The sequence below is a fragment of the Sceloporus occidentalis genome, unplaced genomic scaffold (genome assembly GCF_023333645.1).
Source record: "Sceloporus occidentalis isolate IW3139 unplaced genomic scaffold, rSceOcc1.0.p SCAF_9, whole genome shotgun sequence".
Taxonomy (NCBI): Eukaryota; Metazoa; Chordata; class Lepidosauria; order Squamata; family Phrynosomatidae; genus Sceloporus; species Sceloporus occidentalis.
The window spans coordinates 15037198-15049936 of NW_028316989.1; the positions used below are offsets into that span (position 1 = coordinate 15037198).

The 12739-nt window shown below is 41.4% G+C and overlaps 1 protein-coding gene across 3 annotated transcripts in view; it reads left to right on the forward strand.

Moving 5' to 3' along the window:
- Window positions 1-11335, forward strand: part of ARHGEF12 (Rho guanine nucleotide exchange factor 12) — an 83046-nt gene extending 71711 nt beyond the window's left edge. For all 3 annotated transcript variants that reach the window (XM_089537335.1, XM_089537336.1, XM_089537337.1), the window contains 7 exons: window positions 346-429; window positions 621-694; window positions 1048-1254; window positions 2269-2733; window positions 3644-3954; window positions 5369-5438; window positions 6824-11335. In XM_089537335.1, coding sequence (XP_089393461.1) covers window positions 346-429; window positions 621-694; window positions 1048-1254; window positions 2269-2733; window positions 3644-3954; window positions 5369-5438; window positions 6824-6834 — 1222 coding nt within the window. In that variant the 3' untranslated portion in view covers window positions 6835-11335. The remainder of the gene's footprint in view (window positions 1-345; window positions 430-620; window positions 695-1047; window positions 1255-2268; window positions 2734-3643; window positions 3955-5368; window positions 5439-6823) is intronic.
- Window positions 11336-12739: the final 1404 nt, after the last annotated feature.

Here is a 12739-nt window from a genome sequence, read left to right on the forward strand (position 1 = left end):
GGTCAATAATAATAATAATAATAATAATATCAACAGCAACAACTGCTACTACTGTTACTACTACTGCCTGACGGAAGAAAGCACATACACTATTTTAAAAACTTGAAAAGTTAATTTAGGTCAGTGAAATGTAGATTGAAATGTGGCAATGGTACAAGCAACATGTAAGTGTTGTGATTTATTCCCTACATAGAAATGTTAAGTTGCTATCATAAAATACAGGTGAAGAAGAAATATGGGAAGTACAATTGTTAAAACTGTCTTTGACAAGCATATCCACTAATAGTTCTCTTTAAAAATGGATGCACCTTTTTTATGACACTGTTTGTTCATATCTACCTACAGGTGGCAGGACCTCATAGCACGAATGGCAGGGACAGTGAAAGTTGGCAGACGAGTAATTCCATTACCTCAGTCAGGCCCCTGCGAGTAAGTTACTGTTGTTGTTTTAAAAAGTCTTAATCCATCCATATACTCATTCCCTCCCTCCCGCTCCACATGTATATATTTTGTGCTTCTTTTCGAGCTACATATTGTTATAACAAAGCAGAGTCCTTTTTAAAAACAACAACAACATACAGCTGTGTGTAATTGATTTGTTCTACATTCTTGAATTTCAGGGAGGACCATGAGGAGGATCAGCAGAAACTGAAGGAAGAACAAACCATATCTGAGAGCAGTATGCAGAGCCCAGGTAAAAATTAAATGTAGATACTTGCTCTTATGCATTATCACTCTCCTGCACATTAACTGTGCACTAGAATTGGTTCTAGTTAGTTGGAGGTGTTTTTTGTTTGTTTGTTTGTCTGTCTGTTTAGAAGACACTTTTAGGAGGGGACTTCAAGGATGGGTTTAAAAAATTCTATACCTATGTTCTTATTTCCCCTAAGTTAAAAAGGACTTGTTTATTTAGCATATTTAATAACTTTTTAATATTTTTACAGCCTTCCCAAAAACTTTAAGCTTAAAAGAGGCATTATTAAATGAGGGGCATTCAATGAAATGTTGTTTCTGTATTGATTTTAGCACTTGTGGTTTCTTTACTAGATAAAGATCTGGAAGTGGAGTCTCCCTCAACAGCCATATCAGAAAAGGTAGAAGAGGAAGAGATCCTGGAGGCTGGCAGGCGGTTCAGAGAAAAAGCACCAGCAGAATTGCTGATCAAGGAATCTTCTGACAACTACAGCCATATGACCCCAGAGCTCTCATTCCAAATCTCTGAAGACCGGTGGGCATTGGATGCACTAAGGAATTGTAAGTTGCTAAGGATGTATAGTACTATAAGGTTGTATAGAGGTTGAGCTTCACAGTCTGCTCTCTAATTACAATATGTGGAGAATCAGAGAACCAGAAAAGGAAGGGAATAGGAGCTTCATACTAGAGGTGTCTCAGAATGATACTGTTCTAATAAGTGACACTGGATCAAGCCAAAGGTTTATATAGCCTGGCATTCTGTTTTCCGGTAGCCAAACAGTTGCCAGTGGAAAGTCTGCCAGCTAAACAGGACTGTAAGTGGTGGAATCCTGTTGATTATTACCATGTAGAGTAAACTCACTAAATCAATGGTTGAATAGTGAGTCAGTATATAAGTTAACCCAGTTGATTCTGTGGGTCTGCTCTAGTCAGAATTCACAATAGTATTTAGGGTTGTTGTACAGAGGTATATTACTTTTGAAATGGGAGGTAGAGTGATAGAGTTGGAAGTTACTCCAAAGACTCTGTAGTCCAAATCCCTTCCATTTCAGGAATCCACTGACAAAATGCCCCTACCCTTGGTGGCTAATTTTCAGGAGTGTTTTCTGGTAGATTCCTGCATTGGCAGGGACTTGAAGTAGATTGTATAGTCTTGGAAAATGTTGAGTTTTGAGGAGGAGGTGGCAGCTGCCTCTTCCATTCCTTGTAATAAAGGAACTCATAAGTATACACTAATAACAGTGCCAGTCTTGGGATTATTGCTTTCTACTTTGATTTTGCCTCCTCACCCCCTTGGTGCCCTCCAGAATTCTAGGATAATGCCAACATCCCTGAACACTGGTGGAAATGGATGGGAGTTGTCATCCAGAACTGAAGGGCACCGTTAAAGTAGGCTGGCTTCTAATTCACTTTTTTGAACAGAATAGTGAGAGCTAGCTGCTGGGTCTGCTTCTTCTCAAAAGGCATCAAACTTTAATGTCATAATACAGATATGCCCAAGAAGAGACAGCCTATGTTGAGGGTGGGGAGCAGGGGAGCCTGTCAGGCCATTGACTATTTTCTGTTCTCTTTCAGTGGGCTTGTTGAAGAAATTGCTGATGCAGCAGCTTGGCATGTCTGAACAGGAGTCCCTTGAAGACTGGCAGCATTTTTCCAGGCATAGGACAGTTCCTCAGGGGATCCAGGTGGAGAGCAGCATCCAGAGAGGACTGCAGCACTCAGAAAATGGCAAGGCATCCATATCTGGGGTTAGTAGTAGTATGCCCTCTGGCATGGAAACAGGTAATTTTGGACCTTGCTCTGGACACCGGACTTCAGGCGAATTTGTGCAAGCTGGGGACACCACGTCAAGTAGCAGTCAATTAACGGACCCCTTGAGCACTAACACAGACACTCCAACCACTGAGCTGGAAGGAGTAAGCACTGAGGATGGGGGAGAGCACTTCTTTGACGCTCGTGAAGCCCACAGTGATGAAAACCAATCAGAAGGTGAACTGACAGAAAGGAAGGACATAGAAGAGGTGCAGTTGAGGATCTCAGGTGAGTAAATCCCACAAACTGAAATAAAATACTGCAGCAATTGGGTGGAATAACAACATTTGAGATATCAACATCTGAATGAAAAGTGCCTTATCTGTGTGCTCCTCTAAGATGATCTGACTCTTGGGAGAACACCACCCACTATGTCACACTCAGCAGTCCCCTGAATAGCCTTCAGAAGTCATGTGTCCTTGCAATGGGGTGAAATGACCATATGGAAAAAACACATTTTTTTTCCAGAACATTGTAAAACTGGTGGTTGTAATAAAGAGTGTCTCTCCTTTCTATCTTCTTTAGACTTAGAATTCATAATACACTGAGCCCTTGATATCCGCTGGGTTTTGGTTCTAGGACTCTGCCTGGATACCAAAATCTGTGGATTCTCAAGTCCCATTAAATACAGTGACATACTGTAGTAAAATGTGTCTTATATAAAATGGCAAAATCAAGCTTTGCTTTTTGAAGTGTGTGTGTGTGTGTGTGTGTGTGTGTGTGTGAAATATTTTCAAGCCGTGGATGCTTGAATCTGCGGATACAGAGGGATGACTGTAATAGGTTCAGGAAAACATCTGTCCAAATGTTTTTTGGACAGAGAAACAGGCACTACTAATCTATAAGGCAAGTTCTTCAAAATGGTTAGAATGACAGCTAAGAAAATGTATAATGAAATTCCTGTATATGGTAATTCATCAAAGATACCTGTGAATGTATGAAAATGTGTGTATGTGTTATATTACCAGTATTTTCTAATCTATAGAATTTTAAAAAAAGCATTGATGTTGGTTGACCTCAGAGTTTAGAATATGAACCATATTCATATTCCTACATATTGTTCAGTCATGTAAGCTCATACCTTAGCAGAGCTTCTGTTATATGGGAGTATTAGCACTACAGTATTTCTCTTCCCCAGGAAAATTTTTGATCCTTGATGATTATGGCACAGTCCAGGAGAGCTCCACTGATGAGGAGATAGCTTCTTTGGTTGTGCAGTGCACTGCAGGCAACAGCACATTGGACTCTGCCCACCAACAGCCAGCATCTCTGCAGGACATTCAGCCAGACCGAGCAATCTCTCCACTGGCACAGGAATCAGTGGCCTCCCACTGGGATGCTGCTAAAGAATCTTCCTCAGATGTACTAAGGCCTTCCTTCTCTCTAGAGTCACATACTCTGATCATGCATTACATCCAGAAGATAGAGGCCAACCTTGAACACTTAAAGGTACAGTGCTTTATTGTGTTAATTGTGTAGCTTCCTTTTAGGTTTTAAAGTTTGTGTAGGAATTGAGAATTACGAGGCTTGTTGAGAACAATGGTTGTCATGGGTGTGCATGGTTATCTTTTTGACAGATTGTCGTAACTTTTCAAACTGGTCTTGAATTCTGTATCATAAATGCCCATGCCAGAAGAAACAGCTGCTCTGTAGAATATATAACAATGGGTGTGCCTTTACGTGTTGAATTATTCAGGATTTAAAGATTTTGTTCAGTTTCTTAAAGGCAATAAGATGGAAAATGAAGATATTGGGGGACACCTGAAGACAAACCTTTATGTGGGGGGGGGGGGGGTTATGAATGAATGCAGGGAATGACTTTAGGATCATGTACTGCTTAATGATAATGGCTCATTAAAAAACCCTAGGGAGAAATCTGAAGGCTAAAATAATTCTGGATTTACTGTAGCTGTGATCTCAGAAGTCCTTAAAGGCAGCTGTTCTTAAATTTTATTGTGAAAGTTTTTAAATTGACTCTCTCTGGAAGCTGCCTTGGGTTCCATTCTGGGGGGAAAGGCAGCATGGATCTTCTTTTAGGTAGGATGGAAATTTCCCTTGCTGTAGTGAGGCATTCACCACTCCCCTTACCCAAATGGACAGTCCCCCTCTAGCTGTTTTCAGGAGCCAGGAAGGTCAAGAATGCAGTATACATGTGGTGGCTCTCAATTCTCAAAGGATCCTTCCCTCATTATCAGGCTACACAAACTGAAACGTATCCAGTAATACAAGACAAGTAGACACCAAGATTACATCCACTGGACCTGTCTCAACATCCAAGTCAGAAGGGATCTGAGTGATTTTGTCTGCAAAGTGTCTTGCTAATTTGACACAGCAAGATGTCACTTGTCTTAGTTATCTTCTTACAGGCCAGAGTGTAAAATGCCCCTGTCCACTCAAGTCAGCTCCACTAGACAACACTGCAAATCCATCAGTGGCAGAGAAATATAATTTCTTTGCTATCACCATAGAATAGGCCTTTCAGTGAGCTGTAGCCTGTGTTCAATAGAACTCACTGCAAGTCTTTCACCATTGTCACTCCAGTCTCCATCCCACTCATTTCATCACTGCCAGCTCCCTAGTGAACCAGAGGGCTTGCTTGGCTCCACTTCATGTGAGGGGCACTTAGGGACAATCATGCCCACCACCCCCATCATTCCTCTGTTCCAGTCAGCAAGGGCTTTGACAATTAATATAGCTGAAAGTAAGAAGAAATGTTCCCCCTTCAGCAGTGGAGTTCCCATTGATGGTTTCAGAATGAACAGTGAAATTGTTTCAGAGCCATTTACGGTCACAGTGAGTTTAAATCAACTGGCTTTTTAAATGGCTTGCAGATTAAATGTATGATGTGGATTGTATCTTTCAGGAGGTAGAGGAGAACTATGCTACTCTTCAACAAAGGCTGGCTGGATCAGTCCCCACAGATGAGCACTCAGGTACAGCTTCCCCATTCCCTTTGGTACTTTCTATACAAGTTGTGTAATGCATTTATAATCACTGGGCTTTCACTTCCAGGGAAGCCAGTTGTTAATCTCTCTAGTGAAAGTCTTCAGCACTTTCATTACAGCTCCAAATATTTTGGAAGAAAACCCCTGGCTGCAAAACACTGTAAATCAATACTTAACTTTGCTGACAGTGCATTCTTTCCTCTTAAGTGGATTTTCTGGTGTAGGGGATGCTTTTCTCCCCATTCAGCACTCTCACATTTGATAATGTACAGTAGGCTCTTGGTATCTGCTGCTGTTGGGTTCCAAAACCCTGTGTGGATACCAAAATCCAAGTCCCACTATATGAAATGACATAATAAAATGGTGCCCCTTATATAAAATGGCAAAATCAAGGTTTGCTTTGGGGATTTTTTAAAAAATATATTTTTAAGCTGTAAATGTTTAAATCTGTGGATGCTAAATCCTTGGATGTGGAGGACCAATTGTATATCTATATATACAATTTTTAGTTTTAAGGAGCCAACAGAAGATCAGCCAAGGCCTGTTCCCAAGTTACATTTTCATGTTCAGATTTAAAGAGATAAGTACAGACCTGAGTAAAAATGGTCATGGGAGTATTTGACCAGATTTCTGTTGGTAACGTATGTTGGTGTAAGCCCTAGATCTGTTAGCATTTTTAGGAGTGACACACACCAAGGTATCAAGTACTTACTTCTGCAACACCTTTGCCTCACCTGTGCAAGAGCGGCCACTGACCTCTTCTGGTCACTGATTGGCTGTGGGTATGCCCAAATGATGTCTAGCTACAGTTTCACAACCAAAGGAAAAACATCCTTCCATCTTTCTCCAAGGGGTCAAGGCTACTCCTCCTTTGCAGGTTGCACAGCAACAACTAGATGGGATCCAGGTGGTCTCCCTGCTAACCAGTCATTGGTCAGTGGGTGGCACTGCTTCTGAGAGACAAATTCCCACCTGGCCATTTCAGTGTATTAGGTATCTTTGGCTGCTCCTTGTACCTGTGTATGCTTTCCCCCCTGGGTGTTGCATTTATGGTAGTCAGAAACCTCTAGAAAGCATTCTAAACTGGCCATTTTGCTGTCTCCCCTATATTAGCAGCATTTACATTGCAATGGCTGGTAAAAAGAGATGCACGCCACTCCTAATTCTTCACAATCTCTCTCTTTTTTTTCCTTCTGTGAATGAAAGTATTTTTCCTAAGATACTGGGAGAAGCTGGGGCAGGGCTACCTTGATCTTCTGGTTGAGACAGATCACTCTTAGAGTCAAATGTGACAATAAGTGCAGCTTGATGTAAGTACATCCCAAAATGTACTTTGAACATTTCTTTACTTCTTTCTCTTTCTTCCCCTTTAGATAAAAGTTAGTCACACTTCCTGTAAGTGGCTGAAGGTTGGATGGAAGCAGCAGCCTTGCATCGGTGCCTGCTGGTGTCTGCCCGGACTTTGTGGGCATGAGAAGCCTCTTCCCATGGACCATTCAAGCACAAAGTGGAGGGATGGGCAGTTTCCTTTTAGGCCTCTGCACTAGCCTGTTGGAGAGAGGTGGTGATTTTGTTCTTCTCCTCTTTCTACCTGAAATTCTTTTTGATTCCAAACAGAGGAAATAAGGAACAGAAAAAAAGAAAGAAAGAAACCAAATGTATAAAGCTTTGGGTGTAGGATATACAAATGTATTTAGACATAAAAAAATCAATGTATTTATTTGACTTCATTCCGTGTACTGAAAGCACACTTTAATTTGTATTTTTTTTTTTTTTGCTTTAAAAAAAGAAAAAGAAAATGGATAGTGCCAGTTTGTAGGCCCTCAGCATCCCTCTGTTCCTGAATGCAGGGCTGAGGAATGCATGTGTGAGAGTGTAATCGTGTCTTGATTTTTCACTGGACTGGATTCCACAGCAACCAGTCCACCTCTCAAAAAGAGTTGTCCACGTAAGAGAATGCATTCAGAACATGTAGACAGGCCTTCCTGTATAATGTACAATGACAGTTTTGCCATGCACTGCACAATCACGCACTTGAAAACTGGCAGTCCCTTTGGGATCTCCTTCACTAAGACATAGACATAAGAGGAGGCGTGGAAAGGGCTGGGATTTTAAGTTCCATCCTGACATCCTCAACTCTGGTTTGATTTTGAGCATGGCTTCTCTTTGAAGGCAGTCCCTTGGCATTTCTGTCTCTTGGGGAGAGTCTGAGCAGGTAGAACCTTTAACAGAACAGGGCAAGCATGTTTGAAATCTTTCAGAACCATAGCATGTCTGTTGAGTCTCCTCTATTGCAAAGCAGTAGCTGCCACTGGAGTTAGATGCTTTTTCTGCATATGAGGCCAGGGATCTTCAGTACCCTGGCTGGAAGTGGCATAAGTTGACCATTACGTGGGGAGAGAGAACATGGTTTGGTTTGGGGTAATGTCATTTTACATTGCTTGTGCCAAAGTGCTCAGAAATCACACTGGTTGGGGGAGGAGAAAAAAAACCCAGAATAGCTAGATGATGTTGTGTAGTATTTTTCTAAATGAATTATTGCGTCTTAGTGTTTCTAAACCAAACTCTGTCTCAGAATGCAGGTCTCACAGTGCAGCTGTAAAACACAGGGTAGTGCAGACTGGTTACCTGTGTTAGTACTAGGACAGATTGTGCTTGCATGAGGCAGACAATTCAGGATACAGCTTCTGCCTTGGAAATTTTCACTGCAAGTGGCAGTTAGAGGCCGAAGATGATTTTTTCCCCCTGCATCAAGTACCCAAATCCTGGGTGCTTTGTTTTGCTTTTTCTTTTTTGCAACCAGCTAGATCAAAAAGTGCCAAGTTCTAGAAGCCCCCATGATGTGTGCATCCCCCCCCCTCTTGATTATGCTGCGTGCATTACAAAGTATGGAGAATTTTCTCTTTTTCCCTCCTTCCTGCGTGAAGGTCATACTGCCTGCTCCATTAACACACAAACACATTTTCCCTGTAGCTATAATGGCCGAGAATCAAAACTGCAGTTCCCCAGTCATGCGAAACACAAAACCTCTCCTCTCTCTCACAGGAGGTAAAGTAGTACTGAAATGGACCAGCTGAAGAAGGATTATTTTTATCCCCACTCCTCCCTCCACCCTCATATATTTCAGATGCATATTGAGATGGCAAGAAGATTTTCCAGAAGCCAGTTCTGTGGCTCAGAATCAGTGGCCAGAAGCCCCCCAAAGCCAAAGGCTCGCTTTCCATGCCTAGGGGAGCTTTCTGTTACCAGTGCCAACCCAAGCACCACAAAGTTCTGCTAGTTTTCATTTCTAAAACTTCTCTGTATGAAGCTTTGTACTGCCATTGCTTGTCTTTACAAACACTGTGCCTGAGTTGACAAAATGAACTTGGACTTCTAACATAATGCATTTTTGTAGATTCTTAACTGTGTTGACCTTAGGCTTGTAGCATTTCCCTCCCATAGCCCTAGCATGCTTGAAGCTATCAGGAATCACACATATTTTCTACTACATTAGCACTTGGAATATAAATTTTACTACATGATGCTAACAGAAGTGTTCTTCAGCAGCCTTAAAAAGATATCCAGGGATCAGGCTGCCAAAATGCTTTGAGGGTCAATGGGGATAAGCAAAACATTAGTCCTTCTTGGTCCTTCATGGTGGAGATAGCCACATCCCCCCCCCCCCCCAGGAAGTGGAACAGAATGCTGTGCTCTTGTCTTGTTGCTGGTTTTTTGTTTGTGTGTGTGTGTGTGTGCGTGTGTGTGTTTAGGCTTGTCTACACCATATAATATGTAATATCCCGTTAAGGGCATTATTCTGCTATAAGAAAAAAGAAGGTGGTAAGAAATAGGGATCATTGATTGCTCCCGACACCATAACCTAAAATCACTGGGGATCTCTTTTTAACTCCCTAGCGCGTCTACTGTACAACAGGCCCCAGGCACAGATCGATTTTTGTGAAGAGGGTCAATATTAAAATGCACTTTGTGGGGTTCCCATTGGTTTTGGGTGTTCTTTATTATTATTATTATTATTATTTTAATGTACTAAAATAGCCATGAGGAATTCCAGCCAAAGAAATCTTTCCTGTCCTTCACTGCTGGTTGTGAACATTCCCTTCTTTGGACTGGACAGTTGGATGGAACAGTATTTTCTTTCCATACCCCACTGAAAGATATTAGTAGCGAAATACTTTATTAACAGGAGAATATTATGATGTCTGTGCTACAGTACTACTTGGGAAATCGTGGTTTGTTTTTAGCCTGGATTTAAGGAATCAGTTTATAGGGTTTTACATTCGTAGAGCCAGGCCTGGGTCCAAATGGCAGCTTTCTAAGCAAGCCTGCTTCTGTGTAATTTTGGCTTAAACGTGAGGCAGAATGAGTTGGTGGAATCCTGAAAGCAGAAGAGCAAACTGTCTCCCTTTTTTATTTTTATATATTTTTGCCTCAGGGTTGTCTTGGGACCACAAGCAAAAACAAACAACAACAAAACCCAACAAAACAAAACCATATAGAGCATACTGACTGGATAATTCTGGGAGTTGCAGTTTTGCATGGGACTCCATTCTCTATTGTCAACATGAGGCTAAAGCAACCTTTAATTGCAGCACTGTTGTTTATGATCTGCATTTCTTCACTGTGCATTGGCTCACATTTCTGCTATAGATTTGCCCACTAACTATAACGGTTCTCAACAACTGCATCTCAGAACCTGGAAGACTGCAGGACTGGGAAGAAACATAGTTTTGAATGCTTTCCCCACCCATCCACCCACCCACCCAAGATTGCACCTTGTTGAGAATGTATTGTATTTACAAAGAGTTGTGTTTCATGTGACTGCATTCAGAGCTATGCTCCCATCCCATCTTGTAGTTCACTTGTAATGAGAACAAGGCCATTCTACCACCTCAGGACTCTTACCACCTCATTCTTATCTCATTTTGCTATATGTAAAGATCAGACTTCACTGCTGAAAAGAACAAGGGAGAATGGGAGGACTTCCGCATTCTGTACAGAGGTTGCTGGTTTTTAGTTTTGCAAAACAATCCTAGGCCAGTTAACTTTTTTTGATGGTGCCACTCATTGCTACACTGCCTTCCACAATCTTATCATTTGGAACTATGGGATTGATGGTGAGGATGAAGGGATGCTTACAGGTCCTGGGCTGCCTGAGAAAGCTTTTACAGCCGCTGAAATTAAAGGCACCCTGGATTCCAGTCACCAAAGCTTGAAAAGAGCTGTGTGAGATCAGTGATGCTGAGTGTTTTTGTTTCTGCCATGTTTGCATTAAGGGTATATGTTCCAACATGTTGGCTAATTCTCCTTTTTGACAGAACTTGTTCTGTGTTTTACTTGTGCTTCCTTCCTCCCACTTGCCCTGTTTTGGAATCTCAGTGCAGCTTATATTTCATGGGTTAATTTTATTCCTCTGTTTCATTCCAAAGAGATTCTTTTCTACCCCTTTAACCCCCCAATCTGTACCTGAGAAGCAGATGTTCTCCGAAAGAGATGCTGCAGCCGGAGCACTACTTTGCTCATCTTTAAACACAAAATACACATTATTTTTTGGAACATTCTCTACTACAATTGTATTTTATTTGTTCACCGTACAATCATTTACTCCTTTTAACAGATGTTAGTTTTAAGCAAAACGAAAGCATCCCGATCTGGAAATATTCTTCAATATTCAAATAAGAAAAAAGAAAAGAAAAAAAGTCCTCTTATTAATTATCCTGTATTTTTAACTGATCATGTTTGAATGTCTAAGGAAAAAGAAAAGAATTTATTGTTCTAATTATCCAGATGTATGTATGTTTGTAAAATAGCTCTTATTAATTAGCTTGATAAGGTTGTATGTTTTTGGAACAAAATATTGGTCATTAAAAACAATCTGAATTTTATTGGTGGGTTTTTGTTTTGTTTTAATCTGGAGAATAGAAAATTAAAGCATTCAGATATCAGTAAATAAGCTGAAAGGAACCAACCATTTGACTGGTGTTTATTAAGTTGCTTGCAAGATGATGCACCGTCTACAGACGGATGAAGCCTATCTGGTTCAGTGAAGCAGTTATCAAAGTTGGATCTTTTCTCCCATAGTTGATGCTTTACACTCCTGTACTTGTTATATAGAGGTTTCCAGGTTGAGTTGCTTGCATCTTCACTTGAAGTGATGTCTTGAGTGAAAAGAATTCTTTGTCTGACCTCTTTGAGACCTGCTGGCTGTCAGTATGTAGGTTAACGCCACCTATATCACCACCTTGACTCCCCTATATTGGGAGAAAGGCAGAATGCTTTGTTCTTGTGTGACCTCAAGATGTTTCTGAATTCTGATGTCCCCATTTCAGTGTTTTCTTAAACTATATGACACAGCCAAGTGGGTTCCCATGGCTGAGTGGGCATTCAAACCCTGCTCTCCAGAGTCATAGTCCAATGCTCAAACCACTACGCCACACTGGCTGGAGTGCTTACAGGATTAAAATGCTTAATTTCTGCATGTTTTTGCACATTGTAAGCCCCCCCCCCCCTTGACTGAGCTCAAATCCTATTGAGTCGAGTACCACATGCTTAATGGCCAGCATCTGCTCTTGGGCTCCTTTCTGTGCCAGGCTCCATGTGTTGCCTTTTCCTCTTGGCAAATGGTTTCTTCACCCAGGTAACCTTTCTCCCACCACTCTGAAAATGACCCATTTGTTATCTCACTCCAGCTTCCCTTCTCTTTTTTTTTTTTTGGTGTTGTTTATCACCCAAGGTTTTTTGGAAATGTTGAAGCATTTGTAATCTTCCAGTCCCCCACACCACCCCCACCTTGCAGCGTTTACATAAAACTGCAATTTACTTTTACTGTAATTGCTAGTGTGAGCTCTGCTATGCTTGCCTGGTGAATGTATGTTTTTCTTTCTTTCTGTTTTCTGGTGCCTTGAATATTGCACATTGTCTTTATCTCCTGGTAAACCAATACTATGAACAAATTCAAACGATGCCTTCTGGGTTTCTGTGAAACCAGCCCCTGTGAACCAAGGCAGGATGAATGGTTCGGACCGACTCTCCGTTCTCTGGTAGTTTTGCTACTTCTGTCCATTCTTCAGTGGTTCTGCTGCAGGATACTCTTCATTTTGGGGGGAAGAAGCTCATATGGGTTAACAGACATGGCTTCACATTGGATTGAGACCAAACGGAGAGGCTTTCTCCCAGCTCCCAAACCAGCTCTGGGTTCGCTGGCAGTAGTTCCTGGCAGAGCTCATCCAAACTGCTGAGACACCATTTTACGTCTTGTTTTATTTGTATTTTTTAAGCCGAGGACTCTG